Here is a 19,187-nt window from a genome sequence, read left to right as displayed (position 1 = left end):
ACTGATGCTGCTTTATTACTGATTACAACAGAAGTGGAACCAGGATCCATCTGCTCTGAAGGCTTTTGTCAGTGGAGAAGATGTTTTCACACACTTGCTTGTTGGATGACACCCATATGCATAAATGGTCACTCTTCGGTCAATGCCAGACTGAGAGCAGAGCAAACGTGAACAAATGCTCACAAAATTCCAGACAGTTTTTACCATCAGTATTAGACTGTAAATAATAACGCTGTCAAGATATTAACGATCCACCTGCATGAAGAAGAGGACAGTCAAAGAAAAATGACTGAAAAAACAACTTCACTGCAGTTCAAACTATGGTTCAGAGACAGAGAAAATGACAGCCCTTTAACCCATGCAAGACCATTGAACTGTCCCCATTAGATAAACAGCACTCTCTCTCAGCTCCACTCTCTGTTCAGATCTGAAAACATCTACTGGTGTCTTTCCACTGTTAGAAGACGACTCAACACTGTAGGCCTGAAAGAATGTCAAGATATTGGAGAGAAAACTCAGAACAAGGGAGTCCAGAGTCCAGGCCTCAACATTACTGAATGTGTTTTGAGGACTTAGATCGAGCGAAGGCTGAAAATGCTCCGGCTTCTGATTGAATCTGGGACAAAATTTTTTTGCAGATTTCAACAGCAACACTGAAATTGTGTCTCCAGCCAAGAATGGAAGCTGTAATGAAGGTGAAGGGTAGACGCACTAAAAACTCTTAAGTACTCTAAGCACTGAGCATCTGATTTTATTCTTAGTTGTTGAGGCTTGTTGAAGTGATGGGGTTGTTTGTCTTATAAACTGAAAATATGTGGACATAAATTGTGTTACGTTTAAGTAATTCATTTTGTAAAATGGACAATCCTTAATGAAACCATGTTTCAGTGAATGAATGCTATTAATTCTGATCCATAAAAAGCTATAAAATAAACTACCAAACTGCAAGGAAATGTTTCAATCCTATCCTATCAACAACAACGTTCATGCTGAAATCACAACGTTCACGCAAGCTGACTTTGAACAAAAATGTGTGCCATAATAAAAGGTTATACTACTATTAGATTTTATGTGCAGTAGCATGAGGTCTCACTACTTCAAATCAATTCACAAGCAAATGAATAGAAGAGGCAGACATCTTTTTTTCCACTGTCTGTTTTTATTATTATTATATTTACAGTCATTTTTGTAAAGTAAAAGAAATAGAAAAAGCTAAAGTCTATTCAAAAGTTGAAGTCAGCACTGAACCCAGTCATTGCAGCCTGAATGGTCCCCTAGTACAGAGAACTCCAGTCCAACCTCCAGGAACCGTCAGCCAGTCCATCTTCTAAGTTTTTGCTTTAAAGATACACCCGATCTGCTCACTCAGCAGCTGATTACTTGCCCAGATAGCTGGAAATAAAACAAACCAAAAATGTGGACTGGCTGAAGGTCCTTTTAATTGGACGTCTATGCCCTAGGTATACATCTATAATAATAAAACCTCTAGAATGTGTATAAGCTGTTAATAGAATATCACACACCTCATTTTGACCACTGAGCTAAAACAGAATCATGCCTCCTTCTTATACACTATTTACGAAGGCGCTCTTCAAAATTCAGACTCGTTAAGCACGGGACAGGTTGTATATTTCACAAAGAAATTTGAGCAGTTTCTTTTATTTTATTTACAACTCGGGATGGTAAACCTCAGCTTGCCACGAAGGCAGCCAACTAAACTCCTGGAAAAACATCATGCAAGAAGATCCAATCTGCTTTTTCATCTGAAGGAGCTGTACTTGCATGATTGGAACACGGCCCACCACTCCGTATTTTTTTAGAACAATATGTACTGATACGGGGTAAAGACATGACTGGGTTCAGCCAGCGGAGTCATGGTTGGCAGGTTCTCAGCCTCCATCCTGCAACAGCATCGGCACGTTAAGACTAATCAAGCACCATCGTTGAAACAGTGATGTATTTACACTTACAAGTCTTGGAGAAGAGAAATGCAGTCAGGCTGACGTGCTAGTTTATGGGCTCATGAACACTTCCAACAACAAGGCTTAACCTCTATCATTTTAACGCTCCATTTCAAAGGCAGAACACTGACGTAACGCTCCCTCTGATCTCTCTTACAGACACTAATTCAAACCAGCAGCCAACATATTCGTACTCGGTCCGGAGCACCAGGGGAAAGCTCTGCAGTCGTGAAAGATGACTTTGGGGAATTATTAGCCAATAAGGCCTGAAAAGTGGTGCTGCTACAATATCTTTATTAATCATCAAAGCTGCATAGCTTTGCCAGTGCAAATTCAGGAGGGGGATGATGAAATATGCCCATGCAAGTCTGTTTAATAACTGGCAAACTGTGTGGAGGAGGGCAGGTTATTATTTATTGGAATGTTAACAGGATGTTGTTTCAGGCACTTTCCCTAAAGACCTTACACCCATACAGTGATTATTTCTGGTATATATATATATATATATATATATATATATATATATATAGCCATTTAGCTATTTTTAAAGGGGGTGGACACTAGGCATGCGCCGATATATTTCAAAATCACAATAATTACCTTACATTATGGTTTATGATAATATTACGATATCAGGTTCATTTTCTGTCTGTCCTTCATTTACTTTTGGACTTCTGTTTTTGACAGTCTTAATGGACATCTTGTCTTTGGTTTCCATTAATTTTGGACCACTGGAGCTCTAGATAGCAGAGCTATCTATCGTTGCTTTTTCTTGTGCTATCCGGTGTTGACCAGATGACGACGGGTTCCCCTTTTGAGACTTGGTTCATCTCAAGGTTTCTTCCTCTATCGCCACTGGCTTTCTCAAAAGAGGCTCGGAGCCAGATATCTGTAAAGCTTCTTTGTGACAACATTTGCTGTAAAAAGTTCACAACCGGTTTAAGGGACAAGAACCAGAAATGGACAGTACTGTGCTAAAAATAAATGTTAATGTAGCATATTATGTTAATAACAGTATTTTTCATTCCATGCAGGCTTGTAGTTACAAAATGCTGTCTATCACAAGCCCACCCAACCTAATGGGAGAAAAATATGTTGCTGTATTTTGTCTCATCAAAATAATCACAGTCTTTGTAATCTAAGCCCTGATAATCTAAGATGATCAAATGCGAGCTATCCTGGAAGTAAAGTTAACCTGTATGTTTACTTTTTAGCAGTGTAGCCCACAACTAGAATTTAAACTAGCTTGTTTATACCTTCATAACTCCCTAATGTCTTTTTGTACACTGTTTCTAAAACGTAGGCAGATAACCAGAACAGTTCACTATCATAACAACCACTGTCTGCTCTATTTATACACAGGCCACATTTGACAGTTTTCCAATCCTGCTTTTTTTTGGGGAACATTATTTTGCGGTATTCATTATAACCTTAATAATGAAAACATTAAAACCAGCTCATTTATAATTGAAATGGAGGTAGCAGTATTTCATATTAATATTACCCATGATAACAGTATTGTGTGTTGAATATTGTAATACACTTTATTTCTGAATATCGGCACATGTCTAGTGCACACTACATTTTGTTCTTGTTTTTTCCTCTCACAGTAATAGCGTGACTTAAATGAAGATGTCCCACACTTTCATGTTTCATCAAAGGGCTTCATTTAAGATGAAAGATTGCGAGATATTATGGGTAATTGAAAGTGCAGCTAAAAAAAGAAACTCATTTCTTTGTATTCACTTAGGAGGACGGTTAACAGTAGCCTACACCATCCGGTTATAAAAGCTCATACAGTAAGCTTCTATTAGTGGAAGTAAAAGAATTGAATAGCTCTATGCCGTAAACAACTGCTCTGCACTAATGGATGAACTAATGCAGTAAGAGTTGTGGTTGTAGGCGTATGGTTCTGGAGAGAGAGCCCAGAGGCTTTATGGTTGCACATGGGTTCCTGCAATGGCCATTACACAAAGCACATTTCAGCCACAGCACAAACTCTACCACACTCACACACTCACACACACTCCTCCCACGGCACACTACCAAAACAGCGCAGCTTTTTTTTCTCGTTTGTTGTTGTAGTTTTTTTTTTTTTTGCCAAGGTTTCCCTTGTGTCTATGTACATTTAAAAAGAAAGGCCCACCGTTACAACATAAATTATTAGTCTACTACAAAAAGAGTGAACACTGGCACACATGTTAAAAAAAGCTTGGAATAGAAAGAAGGTACTTTTTTTTTCCTCTTAGTTTTCTGCTTTAACAAGACTGAACACTGTCTTAGAAAAAAAGCACAATATTCACATAACCTTTAGAAGCTGGAGACAGCTGTAGAAAGGGCAGCTGCTTGCTCCGCCAAAGCTGGGGCTATTTCCTGCTGTCACAAATTAAATATGCAACATGACATCTCATGCAAAACGAACACAGTCGATCCGAAGACGACTTTCACCGGATGAAGTGAGAGATATTTTTGACTGCTGTTTGAAAATACGAATCTCTGGGCAGCTTCTGATATTGAGTTCCTAAGTAAGTGTTCTTGGCACTTTCAAGATAAACACATCCAATAATACAGATTTAAAAAAGAACGAAACATTTCGGAATACAATTATTTAACCTAAAGGATTAACCCCTGCGATCTACAACAAATTAGTTCCATGGTATCCCAGTGGCCGGGAATAGCCATATGTAAACACACGCGTATGACTCTTCTTATTATTTCTTATTCATTAGATCATGCCTTCCAGGTGTCAGCACTACGACTAAAGCCGCATTCGGCGGGTTATTGGACATTCTTTAGCACGAGTAGGGTTTCTAATGAAGTCGACAGAATGCAGAGATCGTCTCCAGCATCAGGCTGAGTTCATTCAGTGCACGGCCAACTTTTCTTTTTCGCCTCCCACCTGAAATCCACAGAGATCAATGCAATCTGCTCCTTCAGTATGACTCTTTTCCCTTCTGCTCTCAGCGGCAGGGAGGAAGCTGAGGAAAGCGTCCTGACCACAGGGGGGCTCTCTTGTGCCTGCCGATGAGCCAAACCTGGGCGAGCTCTCCAGACAGGAAGTGTCAGCCTAAGACCATCCAGTGTGGGGAAATCCAGTGTGTATGTGTGTGTGCATGTTTGTGTGTGAGTGTGTCGGTTTATCCAGCCTTTTTGAGGTTAAAGTGCCACGTCTCATGTTGCTCCGACAGTTCGTAAGACACTAGCATATTAAGACAATTATGTAAAAAGACAAAATGTTAAAACAGCAGTTTTTTTTCTATTTGATTGGTTCATAAGGCAGTCGTCCTTGTTACTTCGACCTGCAGAGGAAACATAAGAAGAGAAAAGAGCAAGTGTTAAGAGTTGTGTTACCACAGTTATGTTCCCTAAGTAAGGTCAAAAGCTACACAAATGGGAGGAAACCAGATATGACTAATAATATAGATATTAGATATCAGATATAGAGTCAGAAAAGACAACTTGAATGCAGGATAAAAAAGTAGATGTTTTATGTAGTTACAAACAAACAAGTGGAACATGCTTCAGGTCACCTTATCATATCCCCTATAAAAAACCTCAGCTGATAATTTAACCGAAATATTCTATTTTTTTTACTTATATATTTTTCGTATTTATTAATTTATTTCTCGCGGGCAGCGCCCATTGATATTCTTATTGTCCCTGGCCAGCTGTTAAAATGCCCTCTTGAATAACTCGTATTAACAATATTAGTTACCATCCATCATGTCATAAACATAAACTATACAGCCAAATTAGAATATTAACATACACACATACAGTCCAAAAAACACGTACAGGCAAAATGATTCCCACAGCAGGGCATTCATTAAATTATTAGCTCTTATAGATGTTAATTAAGCATGCAAACGATTAGAATAACATGTGTAAAGGACAGAGATAAACAAGAAGCATTACTGAGTTCCATTGCAGCAGAGAAAAACTCATATGAATAATCCCATGGGGTTTTTAGAATTCACTTTAACAATAATAGGATTGTGTGTTAAAGTCACAGAATTCAGAATTCACTTCTATATTATTTTAATCTTCCCCTTAGTGTCTGTATTTAGAGCAAGATTTTAAAGCAGTAAGAGCCAGGCTAACGTACAGCCTCCACACAGGGGGGTTAGTTTAACATGTTGTTGCAATTAAAATTCTCCAGGTTCACAGTGAGAGATGTTTATTCCCACCCATATACATTTTACACTTTCTGGCATTTTGTTTGCACAGACCTATCCAAAGCATACAGATGTCATGTAACTTTTGACTTTTCCTATTTCCTATTTATTTTCCTATTTATAGGGTAAGTTGTTACATGTGTACTCACTCTGCTTTTGGCTGAAACTGTTAGTAGATATGCATACTACTTTCATTACAAATAAATTCGTCTTGCTCAAATACTTTTAACACTTTTTGCCAAAAGCTGAAATGTGCTCGGCTGTGTCCCACTCTCCCATATAAGACAAAATGAGCACATTCAGACAAATGCACAGAACATTCACACACGTCAGCTCACTCGCTGTGTATAGGTTTCTTCATTCAGTTTTGCTCTATTGTCTCCCTCCCTTACTGTCTAATTACTGGATTTATGACCTTTTCTATTTTCCAGTGCCGCAATTTTTCCATCAAGAAGTGAAATAAAAAGTGTTCATAAGACTTTCCTCTGCAGACTGCAGTGAACGGTGATATGTACACAGATGATAGTCTGCAAAGCCTTTGCATTTTAGAGATAGAGACTTTGACATTTACAAATGGAAAAGACCCAAGACACAGAAAGTATTACTCTACCAGTCAGTTTCACAAAAAAAACACAAAACACTGACTGCATCTGAATACACAGCCCAGCTCTCATTACAAATCAACTTGTCTATATAAGGGGGGATGAGATTTCGGAGGTGTGAGATACACTTTCTACATATTCTGTTACAATCCAAATTAAAATCCATATTCTGTTCTAATCCATATTTATCCCAGTTTTCCAATCAACAAGTTTCCTGCTGATGAGTAGTATCAAATAATTCAATGTTGTACCTTTTCTATCTGTTCATTTCTATATATTTTTGTAAGTATAAACTTGAAAGGAGGTATACAAACTTGGCTAGTGTGCTACCAGACCTCAAAATGATAAGCATCATATACTTAAGGATGACAACAATAAGCATGCAACTTCAAGAAATTCATTCCATACAACTATTTTCTGATACAATATCTGACTGTCAAGAACATGCTGAAGGATGAAGCATTCTCAGATTCTCAGAACTATCTATACACAACTACAGTTCCCAGCATGCTTCTCTCTCCCCCCAGCCTGCCAGGCAGAGTGCTCTCCCCTGTAGCGAGTGCAGATTGAGTCGGGCTGGCCCGTGTGTGCTCTTCATCGTCACCTTGCTCTTGTCAGCTCAGGCACAGTTCAGAATGAGAGCAGCTTGGATCGTAAGGCTGTTGGGCCATCCTCCACAGGCAAATATTACAGAGCCTGAAGGTGAGCCATCCTGCCCCCACCTCCCTCTAAAGCCATATGGGCTGGCCCACCCTGCTCCAGGTCCCTGGCCTGGCTCCAGCTCAGCTGTGCTTCACCTCCCTGGGGGGGACGGCAGGGAATGCCCTGGCTCAGGATGGTAGATCACCGTCAATGTCATTCATGTGCCAGGCCTGGCAGCGGGCGTGTGTTGAACACCTGCCATGTGTTTCCATATCAGATAAGCTGCGCTGTCCACAGGGCTGTTTCACAGAGACGACTTCGAATGATGCAATCAGTGCAATGAAGAGATGCATTATATTTACATAAGCTGGCACACATTTCCATCAGGTAGTTTAAGCCCCTACAGTTTGTATTTTCCATCAATACAGCTTTTGTTTAGAACTCCCAATATCGATTATGTCAGTAAGCAAATTATCTACTGATTAATTTGATGATTAATTAAGTAATCTGACTTGGGCCAAACTATAAAAATGGATTTAACCAAACAACAACAAACACAGCCAATCGAAAATGATATTGGAAAAAGAGCGTTCTTTAAAAAACTTCCTTAAAAAGACTGTATTCCTTTTATGATACATGTAGAAGTGTAATAATTCCCAAAAGGCTCATGTTGTATTATATATATTCAGATAGATATAGATAGAAGTCACTCCAAACGTTTGAATGCGTGTGTAAATGTATTACTTCCTTAACATTTCTTATATTTTTCTGTGTTTGGCAACTGGATTTTATTATTATCGTTTAGTATTTAGTATTATCGCTGTGCAAAGTGAGTTGTAATAAACGTCTAAACACAAAAAACATGCTTATTTATAAATCTGGCCGATATCACTTTGTAGTAAACTATTGTAAAATATTAATTGCCCTAATTGTTCAAATTTATTGTAAGAATTCTTGGTAATGGTAATGTAACTGTTTTAGTGCCATTTTTAGTTTCTTAAATGTTCAGCAGTACATTATTGGTTTAGTGGAGTTTAGACTGGGTTTTAGCACAGAAACACTATACACTGGTGTAATGTATGTAAGTATGTAATGTAAGAAAGCAAGGAACAAAAACAAAATATACAACAATGTAAAACAACAGCAGCTAACAAATGAACTGTTTTCTCTGATTTTCAGAGAGAAGCTAATGTGCTAACCGCAAACATGATAACTGAAACCTAATACTGTAATCAGTGCTGTGAGCTAAAGCCCTACCCCAGCTAATGCGCTAACCACAGACATGATAACTGGGAATGTAATATAGTAACATGAACTAACAAGCTAACTGTGAGCAAGTGCAACTTTTTGGGCAAGACTCCTAACGCTACATTCACCTACATGTGTAACATGATTCAAATGCTCACGTGCAAACTCAAATGTTTATTTTGTTGTGAAAATATAAACTTCTATTTTAAACATAAAAACATTATTTGTGTTTTACTGTTACTCACACTTTCGAAGAAAACAGAATGTACAGATTCAACACACTGGTCCATATTAGTAAAGGAAATAACTGCCATGGCAGAATTACACAGGCAGCTTTCTTATTTTTAGGCCCAGCCTCAGATCCGTCACATTATTGCAGTTAATTCAGCCGATGCTTTGGACTTGAACTATAAGCCAACACTTTGGACTGAGAATGCTGCTGTTTTTCTCCCTGAGATAATTGGGTGCACTGTAGCTGATGCAGTCCACACTCAGTATATATAAACCTATCACTAGTACGTCAGTGTCAATAAGCCAAATCCTTTCAAATCTCCCAGGGACTACCCAACACCACCTCTGCGCATCCAAGCATGTCCTCATAAACTTTTAAGCCGTCAACAGAGGAGTGAACAAACAGTCCTGCCTTGCTTCATGTTGACCCAGGCTATTATCTGAGCCGGGCTGACAGTGATATTATTTCTTACTGATGTGTACAGCGAATAGTGAACTCCTAAGGGTTTTGTTCTGTTGCCTCCCGCTCATTGTCCATTGCAGAGATACCCCATTACGCCTATTTTGTGTCTAGGGAGGAAAAAAGTGTGTGTTCTGCACCCAGACATAGCAGGAGTGACTCAAAACAAGACGATACGGGAGTCTGGAAATGAAATCCGCGAACAAAGGCAAAGCAGGGAGGTAGAGACCTGAGCCAAGCTCATTGTATCCCCATGGACACGGGCACTCAGCAGCTGTATTTTAAACACAAGCAAAGTCAAAACACTGTAACCAAATGAACACCCTGGGGCCAGTGGGATTTTGCTGGCATTGGATATGAAAATGGGGTAGTAGCAATAAAAGAACATCTTAGGAACCTGATCTGACCTGAATTCATAGCTGCTAATTAGCTTTTGAAGTACTTACATATACATTGGTTGTAGTTGCAAATGGGATGTCTTCTGTGGTCCTTGGTAACCATAGGAATCAAACCCACCTATAAAGTCAACTGGAAAATAACAGATATGAAAGATCATGAGTTAATATATTAATGAAACACATTTTATCCAAAGGTGATACACATAAATGCCACACAATACAATAAAAAGAAGGAACTAAACTATATAGCACACAAATAAAGTTACAGTTTGTTAAAAGGCTATCCACATTTCATCAATGTAATAACACACACATAAGCATGTAATAGCATAATTAAATGATTCATGAAGTAAATGACATTGTAGTCATTCTTACAAAGGGTTCTATAAGAGTTCTTTAATAAAGCTAAAGGTTTTATGGAACCATGGCAATTCAAAGAAGCAATTAGATGCTTGAATGTTTCTTTGTCTGGTTGAAGGGTTCTTTGCATGGGCTGAACATTTTGTAGACAGTTCTATACAGAAGCTTTTTAAAATGGTTGAATATAGCACCAGAAGGAGTTCCACTATCGTCAAAGGACCAAAGGATCAGTACTACATAGAACATGTTTTATACTTGGAAATGATGCTTCGTATCAATGTTGTAAACAGAACAAATGTCTGTCATTTTAGTTTAAGGATGCTTATACATTCAGATTCATAAGTATTTGGACAGTGACAATTTTTGTAATTTTATTTTGGTAATTGACTGAATGCCTGATTTCTGGAACCCATGGGCATCACTAAATGCTATGTTTCCTCTCAGGAAATGCTTTGCCAGGCCTTCATTTGATGTTTTTTATGTGTGCCTTTCCCAGCTGGGTTCAGGTCAGTGACTGAATTATTTTAACATTTTTGGGTTGTTTCAGAATCACTTCAGAATTAATGCTGATATTTTGTTTCAGAAGTTCAACAATATTCAACAATAATAATAATGACCCAGTACCATTGCCAACCATACATGCTCATGCCACAACAGCGCCCCCATCATGTTCTTCTCCATTCTCAGACAGAATTCAAATAATAATGAGGGAACACTTCAATCACATATTTGCTTTCTTTCAAATCCACTATGATGGTGTACAGGGGCAAAATTACAAAAATTGTATCACTGTGCACAGTTAGCCTATAGCATATATGGACTGACTGCAGAATCCAGTATTTCTGTTAATACAATGTGGAAAGTGAGGATGCTTTAAATTGAAGTATGTGTAAATGTGTGGGTGGTCAGTTCAGTCATTGAGTGTTGTTGAGTTTAATGGCTAGAGGGGAGAAGCTGTTGCAGAGTCTGGTAGTGATGGCCTGGACGATCCAATATCTTCTGACAAACAGCAGCAGCAGCAGCAGCAAAAAAAAAAAAAAAAACTAAAAAACGGGTGGAGTCGTCCACTATGCTGGTGGGCTTTGCGGATGCAGCACGTGGTGTAAATGTCATTGTCGGATGGGAGAGAGACCCTGGTGATCTTCTCTGTTGATAATCTACATTGTGTAAACAAGACCCAGCATGCTTGCAAAGTTCACATGCTGATGGAATGCAGTGAGCATTTGTATGATTGAAATCTCTAGCGACAATAAACAGTCTGTCGGGATGTGTGTTTTGGAGCTCACTGATGGCTCCATTGAATTCCCATAGCATGTCCTTAGCATTCGCACTGGGGTGGGGAGGTCCACTGCAACTGAAGTGGTAAATTTGTGAGGTAAATAATATGGCCTGCACCTACCATGGGTGAGCAGTGATTAATGACTAGGATAGCGTTATGTGTTTACACTTGGCATGATGTTGGTGGAGAGAGCGGAGAGGGTTGATACTAGATTTAGCAAGCAGGAGGGAACCCGTTGGTCCATTCAGAAGCGGGCTGAGACCCACCTGCTAATGCGGCCTCTGCCTGCTTGTTTGTTGCACACCAGAGTTTGAAAGACAGCATTCACATGTACTCTAACAAACCAAGCTAACAGAGCAATCGCACCAGGGTTCATTTTAATCAAACCAACGCTGACAAGTATAAATATACCCTAAAAAAAGTTACTGCACAAGACATAGTAGACACAAACTGAGGCACTAAGAGACGGTGAGAAAGAGAGAGAAAGAGATTACTATATTTATGATGATTAGTCTCATCATTCATCACTCTGTATATGAGTGAATGAGTGAATGAGTTACTGTGCGACTGTGTGTGTGAGTTTGAGTGTGTGTGTGTGTGTGTATGCGTGTGTGTATATCCGTGTGTAATAATCCTAGGCAGTGGCTGGTCAGTGTCTGGAGCCTCAGCGGGGCTGTTTGAGGGTGATATCGGTGGCAGGAAGCTGCTGGAGCGTGCGGTCGCTGGATTAGCAGATGGCCTAAAATACCACAGACTGACAGGATTAGCGCTGGACCCTCAGCACCAGCCGTCCAGCTGTGTCTCACACACACACACACACACACACACACAAACTCGGCATATCTGGCCTTTCCACAAAGACACCGAGGTACTAAAAAGTGATAAAGATCCAGTGTGTGCCTTGCAGAGGCTGCTTCCCACACAAATGAACACAGGAGATAAGCTGCAGAATTAGCTTAGCGGCTTCTCCTGTGCATGCTAAGCACGAAAAGAAGCAAAGATTTGGGATGATTATCATTCTAATGACAGATTTTAGGGTGGGGGCACACACACATAAATACCGTAATCTACATTGGCCTTGTTGTGGAATTAGACCATTGTGGCCTGATCAGTGTTATCAGAGGACCTGCAGAGGTCAGTCTTATAGCTAGGGCCAAAAGATCTGACCAGAAAGTAAATGGACATATCTAGAACCTTTACGCACATGGTTGCTGATTTGTTTGTCTTGACTCTATTTCTTAAATTTGGTATTAATGTCTGATAGAGGTGATCACATCATTGTCCAATCATGGCATGGCATGTCCTGCATCCAGGTATTGATCAGATTTGATTCTACCTTCCCATATTGTCATTTGTAAATCAGGCTAGAAAAAATCAGGAGTTTCCCAAAAGCTTTGTAACGCTAAGTGCTTTTAAAATGTTTCATTAATTAATAAGAGTTTCCCAAAACCCTGTATCTAAAGTACTATGTGAACTTGCTTGTAAATTAATGAGCCACCCGACCTACTTGTTATTCACAAAGTTTATATTTGTATATATATAAAATGTAAGTCAAATATGCATAATAGTACATAAAATAAAAGTTAAATTGTAAGTATGTCTAATATAGTGTGTGCAAAAATAATGGAAAACAAAATAGATATAGATTTTGTGTCTAAATGTGCAGAAACATTTAGGAAAGGGATTGAGTGAAAATAAGGGAATACACCCTCTTTTATTTACTTCAAAATATATATTTTCTGCACATTTTAGACATAATTCCTTTAATTTTCAGAATTTTACACAACACAAAACATTATGTACTAAATGTGTCATTACATTTGCAGAGGCCACATGATGCATTGATTTAATTTGTGACATAAATAAAGATTTATGCAGTCATATGTGTGTAATGAGTATTTTACAACAGCTGAGATGAGGGGTGTCCTCATCCAATCAGATTACAGAATTAGTATAATAATGTTAATAATTTTAACCCATTTAAATGTTTTGTAATGTAATAACTGTACTGAGTATTTGACTGAGTTAAATGGATATATGAGGTTCGACTGGTCACACTGTTTTGGGGGCGGAGTCAACAAAGTTCTTTTGAAAGTCAAGCCTTTTCGAGGAAACTCTTGCAGAATTGACCCGACTTTTTCTTGTGTCATTTGTTGGTTGACTGTTTTTGTGATTACTACATTTGTAATTATTAAAAATGCATTAAGCTATGAAAAGCCAGATCTCTGATTTCACCTTTGATTCCATTATGTATCTTAATAAAAATATTTTTAACTTCGACAAAGAACAATTCACTTCTACACTACTTTCCATATGCACTGCTAGAGTTATGGCCTGCTACTGGCTATCTTGGTATCTAATATGTACATGAATGGTATTTCCACCCATTTACAATAGCAGTAATTCACTGACACAGTAACACACCTAATAAACCGAACATTATGTATCCAGAGATGAACACCATACCATACAGTGAGGCTGCAGTGGCATGTGAAAATCATACAATAAAGTAAAACATAACCCCATGTATGTTTTTTTTTATGTATTTGAGCTGTGGGGCTAAATTCTAAATGAAAGAATAAAATGTTTCCCCTTCCTTTGATAGAGTAAATAGCTGCAACTGTTCTAGTGGCTAAATGCCTCCTGGCTAGCCAGGCCACGTTAATGGAAAATACTGGGATCACTGCTTCAGTAATGAAGCAAAAAAAAAAAAAACATGCACTGAGAGCTGGGGGCTTGAGGGCAGTTTTCAGACCAGGGAGAGATGCCTTGAGCCACACTATTAGCATTCAAAGATATACACTGACCTCTCCTCCACTTTTATAGACTCCCAACATCTATCGATTCGGTTAAAGCGACAGGTCTCAGCAATGTGTTAAGGGTCTGTGGTAAGGCTGGGGGAAATTAGACAGAGATGGAAGCTTTCAAAGCTGCCACACAACAAAGCTTTAACCCTCAGTTTCAATACTGTTTTACTGTGCCCTTGTTGCCCAACCTTGATATTTCTTCTGAGTGCTATCAAGAGCTATTAAGAGCTGATACAGTCGGAAAAAATATTTATGTTTGTAAACAGCTTAGATCCTCAAAAATAGTTTACATTATGTCACAATATCAGAATCTAGATTGTGATACGGATACCAAAGGTATTAACACAATGTTTGAAACTATGGTAAAGAAAAAGAAAATACTCATCACTGTCAGCACTGCTGGAAAAAGAACTAAAGCCAACATGAATTTCATATGCTGTTTTTCAGGTGTCCTTTTTTTTAGCAAGGTAAAGACCAAGGGCCAGAGGTGTCAAGTAACGAAGTACAGACACTTTGTTAACTTACTTAAGTAGACATTTTGGTTATCCATACTGTACTGGAGTAATTATTTTTCAGTCGATTTTTTACTTCTACTCCTTACATTTTTACATAATCATCTGAACTTTCTACTCCTTACATTTAAAAAATAATGTAAGGAGTAGAAAGTAAAAAAAAAAAAAAAAAAAAAAAATATATATATATATATATATATATATATATATATATATATATATATATATATATATATATATATATATATATATATATATATATATAAAACCCTATCCAGATAAATCCACACCATCTCGAAAGTGTGAATTTGATTGTGGTTGGATGAGAAGTATAAACAGATACCATTCTGACACCCTATTGGTTTGTAAGCAATCCATCGCACCCACACATAACACGTCACACTCCAGTAAGGACATAGCAGACGTATGTAGCCTAGTATGAAGGTGTCCGGGGCAGAGACTCAAGAGATCCAATAAAGGTTACGGATGACATGCCTCTAAAGTTCGACTGTTTTGCCCCATTAAAATCCTTATAGGCAACTCCTCATCATATTTTCTGCTCCATGAAACACATGTTAATGCTCAGTAGTGCACAGAAATGCTCCTTCAATATATTTGATATTCCTAAAATGCATTCATTTTTATGGGCAGATATGCAGCTGAAACAGGTAGTCTAGTGCATCCCAACATTTTTCAACATTAACATTTTAATAGAACATTATTGTCAAATCAAGTCAAGTCAAGAGGTCAAGAGTATTGTCATTTCAGCTCTGTACAAGTACACAGTTTTTCCAGAACATTATGGGTTTTAGAAAAATTATTTTGACCTTTGTTTTCCTTACATTCCTTTTACTTTTATACTTTAAGTAGTTTTAAACCAGTACTTTTACACTTTTACTTGAGGAAAAAGCTTAAGTTGATACTTCAACTTCTATAGAAGTCTTTTCAAACCCTAGTCCGGTCCAACACGACAACACTCTGCAATAGCTTCTTCCCCCAAGCCATCAGACTTCTCAACTCAACTCAACTTCTGAACTGATGTCTTTTCTGTTACATGCACACTCTCTCTCTCTCTCTCTCTCTCTCTCTCTCTCTCTCTCTCCAACCATTTACCCCAGATAAAATGGGAAGCATTTTTTGCACAAGCATTTGCACTAATAACTTTCCTACCTCACTGGACTGGATATTTATTACACACTGCAGAATTTGCACACTACCGGCAATTATTTATTATTCTCTGTCTGTACTGTGTTGTGTTGTGTTGTCTGTCCGCACTTGTTTGTTTGTGTTGCACATTGTGTTTTGTATGCACTGTCTATGTTGCACCATGGTCCTGGAGGAACGTTGTTTCGTTTCACTGTGTACTCTGTATGTAGTTGAAATGACAATAAAACCCACTTGACTTGACTTGACTTGACATTGTTTGCTCAATTGCAATACTGAAAACATACTGAACTTTCAGTACTGCAACTCTGTTATGGAGTTTGCTAAACTAGCTAATTAGCTTAGCGAGGCTTGCTTGCAAGACAAGAGTGGAACAATCCATTCCGTATTAACGTTACCTCCCCTTGTTCTGTAAGTCGCCGTTTGTAGTTGTGGGCTGACGTTGGGGGTATGTTAAAAGCAGTGCTAAAAAGACAGATTATTATTATTATTTTTTTTTATTTTGGCTTCAGCCCGCACAAAGAGGCATTTGTAAACACAACGCTAATGCTAATCGTTGTGAGATTCTACCTAGATGCTACCGCAAAACCTGATTATGTATTCCCCAAGGAGGCATGTAACCTAATTCTGTTGTTATGAATGCAAACAGTGTTCCCTGCACCTTGCACAACTGATAGCCACTTCCCGCATATCTGACACCCACTCACCAATCCAGTGTTCTGTTTCTCCTATTTCTAGGTCTCGGAGGCAGAATCACTTTAAATACCGTCCTTTCTTTAAATGGACCCAGGGACATTACCCTTGATAGTAGCGGTAATTACGCAGCCAGCGTGTTGATTGGTTTGAGCTGTTCATTACCTCTGTAGAGGTGCTTCATGTACTATATTAATTAGAGCCGTAATGGCCAATATGGCCACGAGATTAGCGTTTCTGCATGCCTTGGGGATCAAACCATCAATATCATTCACATTCATTGGAGAAAACCTAGCTCTCTCTGACAATATTATTTCAGTGTGCAGGGCCAAATTACCAAGAGCCCCCCACGATCCCTCATGTAGGAAATAAAACCTGCTGATACTCTCTCAACGGATATAATCACTTTGCTGTCACGTGATCCAGCACGCTTTGCGCTCACGCTGCACAAACTCGCACTGATTAGGAAAAGAGATTTTCAATTACACAAATTTACTTCAAATTCTCCTCATCACTGATGGAGACATTCATGGTGTTCTTCAACAGCCAGCGTAATGCCTACTGATTGAATTAGAGCGTGTTTCTAGAAGAATGAAAACCTGTTTACAACTCAGAGGAACTGGATTTTGTAAAATGCGTACATACTAACTGAATTCTAGCTTACAAGGTAAGATAAAGTGATCTGGTATGACCGTAGTGGAAACTTTTTTTCTTAGAAAATATCCCAGTCAGTGTGGATACCTAGATTAAGGATAACTACAACACTGAAATATTGCTTGTAGTTATATATTTAATAAAAATAAATACCTACAGCATTACAATAATCAGGTTTTCTGTAATGTGCAAGTTTCTTTGCATCACTTTGGAATAGAATCACTTCTTGAATTTTCAATTTTACTAATTTGACCAAAAGTAAACTTTTATGAGGATTACATTTTATGAGGACTTCAAATCTAACAAAGCAGATTTCTCTGAATTTACATACCGATAATCAGTATTTTAGTTTTTCATGATTTAACCTGGGAAAATCTAAGACATTCACTGAGGAATATCGGACACAATGGGTTAGACAATTGATCTCATGCTTCCTGATGAAAAATAGTATTGGAAGAGTACCACTTGAAAGGCGAATTGTTTATTACAGGAGGTCTATGGATAAAAAAAAAGCCCAGAGACAAGGCCACAGTGTCATCCTTTTATAACCTATGCCCTATATAGCACCAAGGGCTTAGAAATGCAAAAAACAAAAACAAAAAACAAAAGTCATTATTCCAATCAGTTCCCTGCACTATTTGACATTTGTATAGCTGTGTTATTGGTCTAAGCACATTACAATTCACACAAAGTAAGCACAAGTGCTGCCTTTTCATATTCACTGTGCTATCAAGAGCACCAAGGGCCTACCACCTGGGCTGTAAACAAGATCTTGGGAAAACCAGGGACATCTTGCCCATAGAGACAGCCAAAACAGAATTTCAGAAATGAAGATAAGAAATACTTGAGACATTCTTGGAGGTGTTTTTCCTCAAAATGTACAACCAACCACTCAGAACACCACATGTATGTTCATACGTACATGTATTCTCTTAAACATGTAGTGTTTTAAAATACATCAACACTGTAAACTGATGTTTAACATTTACATCAGAACCAGCCTTCACTGTACAGTCTGTAATGGAAACTCAATAGTCCTGACACACATCCACAATGACACGTTCACAAGCCGCATGTACTCTGGTTCTTTTTCTCATGGCACAATAGACAGTGTTGTCTACTGAGGCTGCGCTCTTGATCCTAATGCAGAGTGAAGTCACTCAGTGTAGTGAGAGACTGGCACTCTAAATAAGGCCGTGCCTAATTACACACAGAGTGAAGCTTAATGATTCTGATTAGGAAACAGGGTAATGCAGTGAACATGTACTGAGAGTACACAAAGAGGCTAGTGAGGTCAGTCGACTGGAGCGGTCAACAACGAGTGTGATTTAAACGCACAATGGTAGACCGACAAGGTAACACAGACACATACACTCTCCCTCTCTCTCTCTCTTACTCTCTGTGAAGACTAGGTCACAAGAACAGAAAGAACCGTAAGTGTGCAGTGAAAAGCGCTCACTGACATGCTTGTGCTGCTAGCCAGAATCCTCCTCAACACGAATTTCCAGTAACAACAACAACAACAAAAAAACTGTCTCAAGGCAATAAACATTCATTATAAATCAGGACAACACCAAACAATCCTAACTCCTAATTATTTAGCCTTCTCTAATCTCGTCGAAATGGGGCAGGAACTAAAGAGAATAATTCATGTCTCTTAAAGGGAGGGTGATTGCAGCCTGTGCTGGCCATGGTGTCTCAATATAACAAATGGGACCATTTCCCATGCTTGCTTTAAAGCACAGGGCCACAAGCTGGGGGGCTCAAGATCGATAAAAGCAATCTTTTAAATCCTGCAACATCTAAATCCAAATGTTTGCTGGGCCATTGAAACTAGGCTAAGGATGTGGCACTAACAGAAATGTCTCTGCCGATGGTTCATTATTAGAGTAAATATATACTGCTCTTCTCAAAAAGCAATGACTCTTTTATAGGAGTGCACGATACATCGGCCTTCGATACTATTCCCAGGCAAATGGGAATATGTTATGATTTTAATGT

General features: G+C 38.5%; 1 protein-coding gene across 1 annotated transcript in view; it reads right to left on the bottom strand.

Moving 5' to 3' along the window:
* Window positions 1-2,450: 2,450 nt before the first annotated feature.
* The window catches only part of nkain2 (sodium/potassium transporting ATPase interacting 2), a 188,305-nt gene continuing 171,568 nt past the window's right edge, over window positions 2,451-19,187 (bottom strand). Inside the window, exons 6-7 of the mRNA XM_072686478.1 lie at window positions 9,766-9,847; window positions 2,451-5,260 (exon numbers count right to left, since the gene is read on the bottom strand). Coding sequence (XP_072542579.1) covers window positions 5,251-5,260; window positions 9,766-9,847 — 92 coding nt within the window. The 3' untranslated portion in view covers window positions 2,451-5,250. The remainder of the gene's footprint in view (window positions 5,261-9,765; window positions 9,848-19,187) is intronic.

Source organism: Salminus brasiliensis, chromosome 1, assembly GCF_030463535.1.
Source record: "Salminus brasiliensis chromosome 1, fSalBra1.hap2, whole genome shotgun sequence".
Taxonomy (NCBI): Eukaryota; Metazoa; Chordata; class Actinopteri; order Characiformes; family Bryconidae; genus Salminus; species Salminus brasiliensis.
This window is presented reverse-complemented; position numbering and strand designations above follow the sequence as displayed.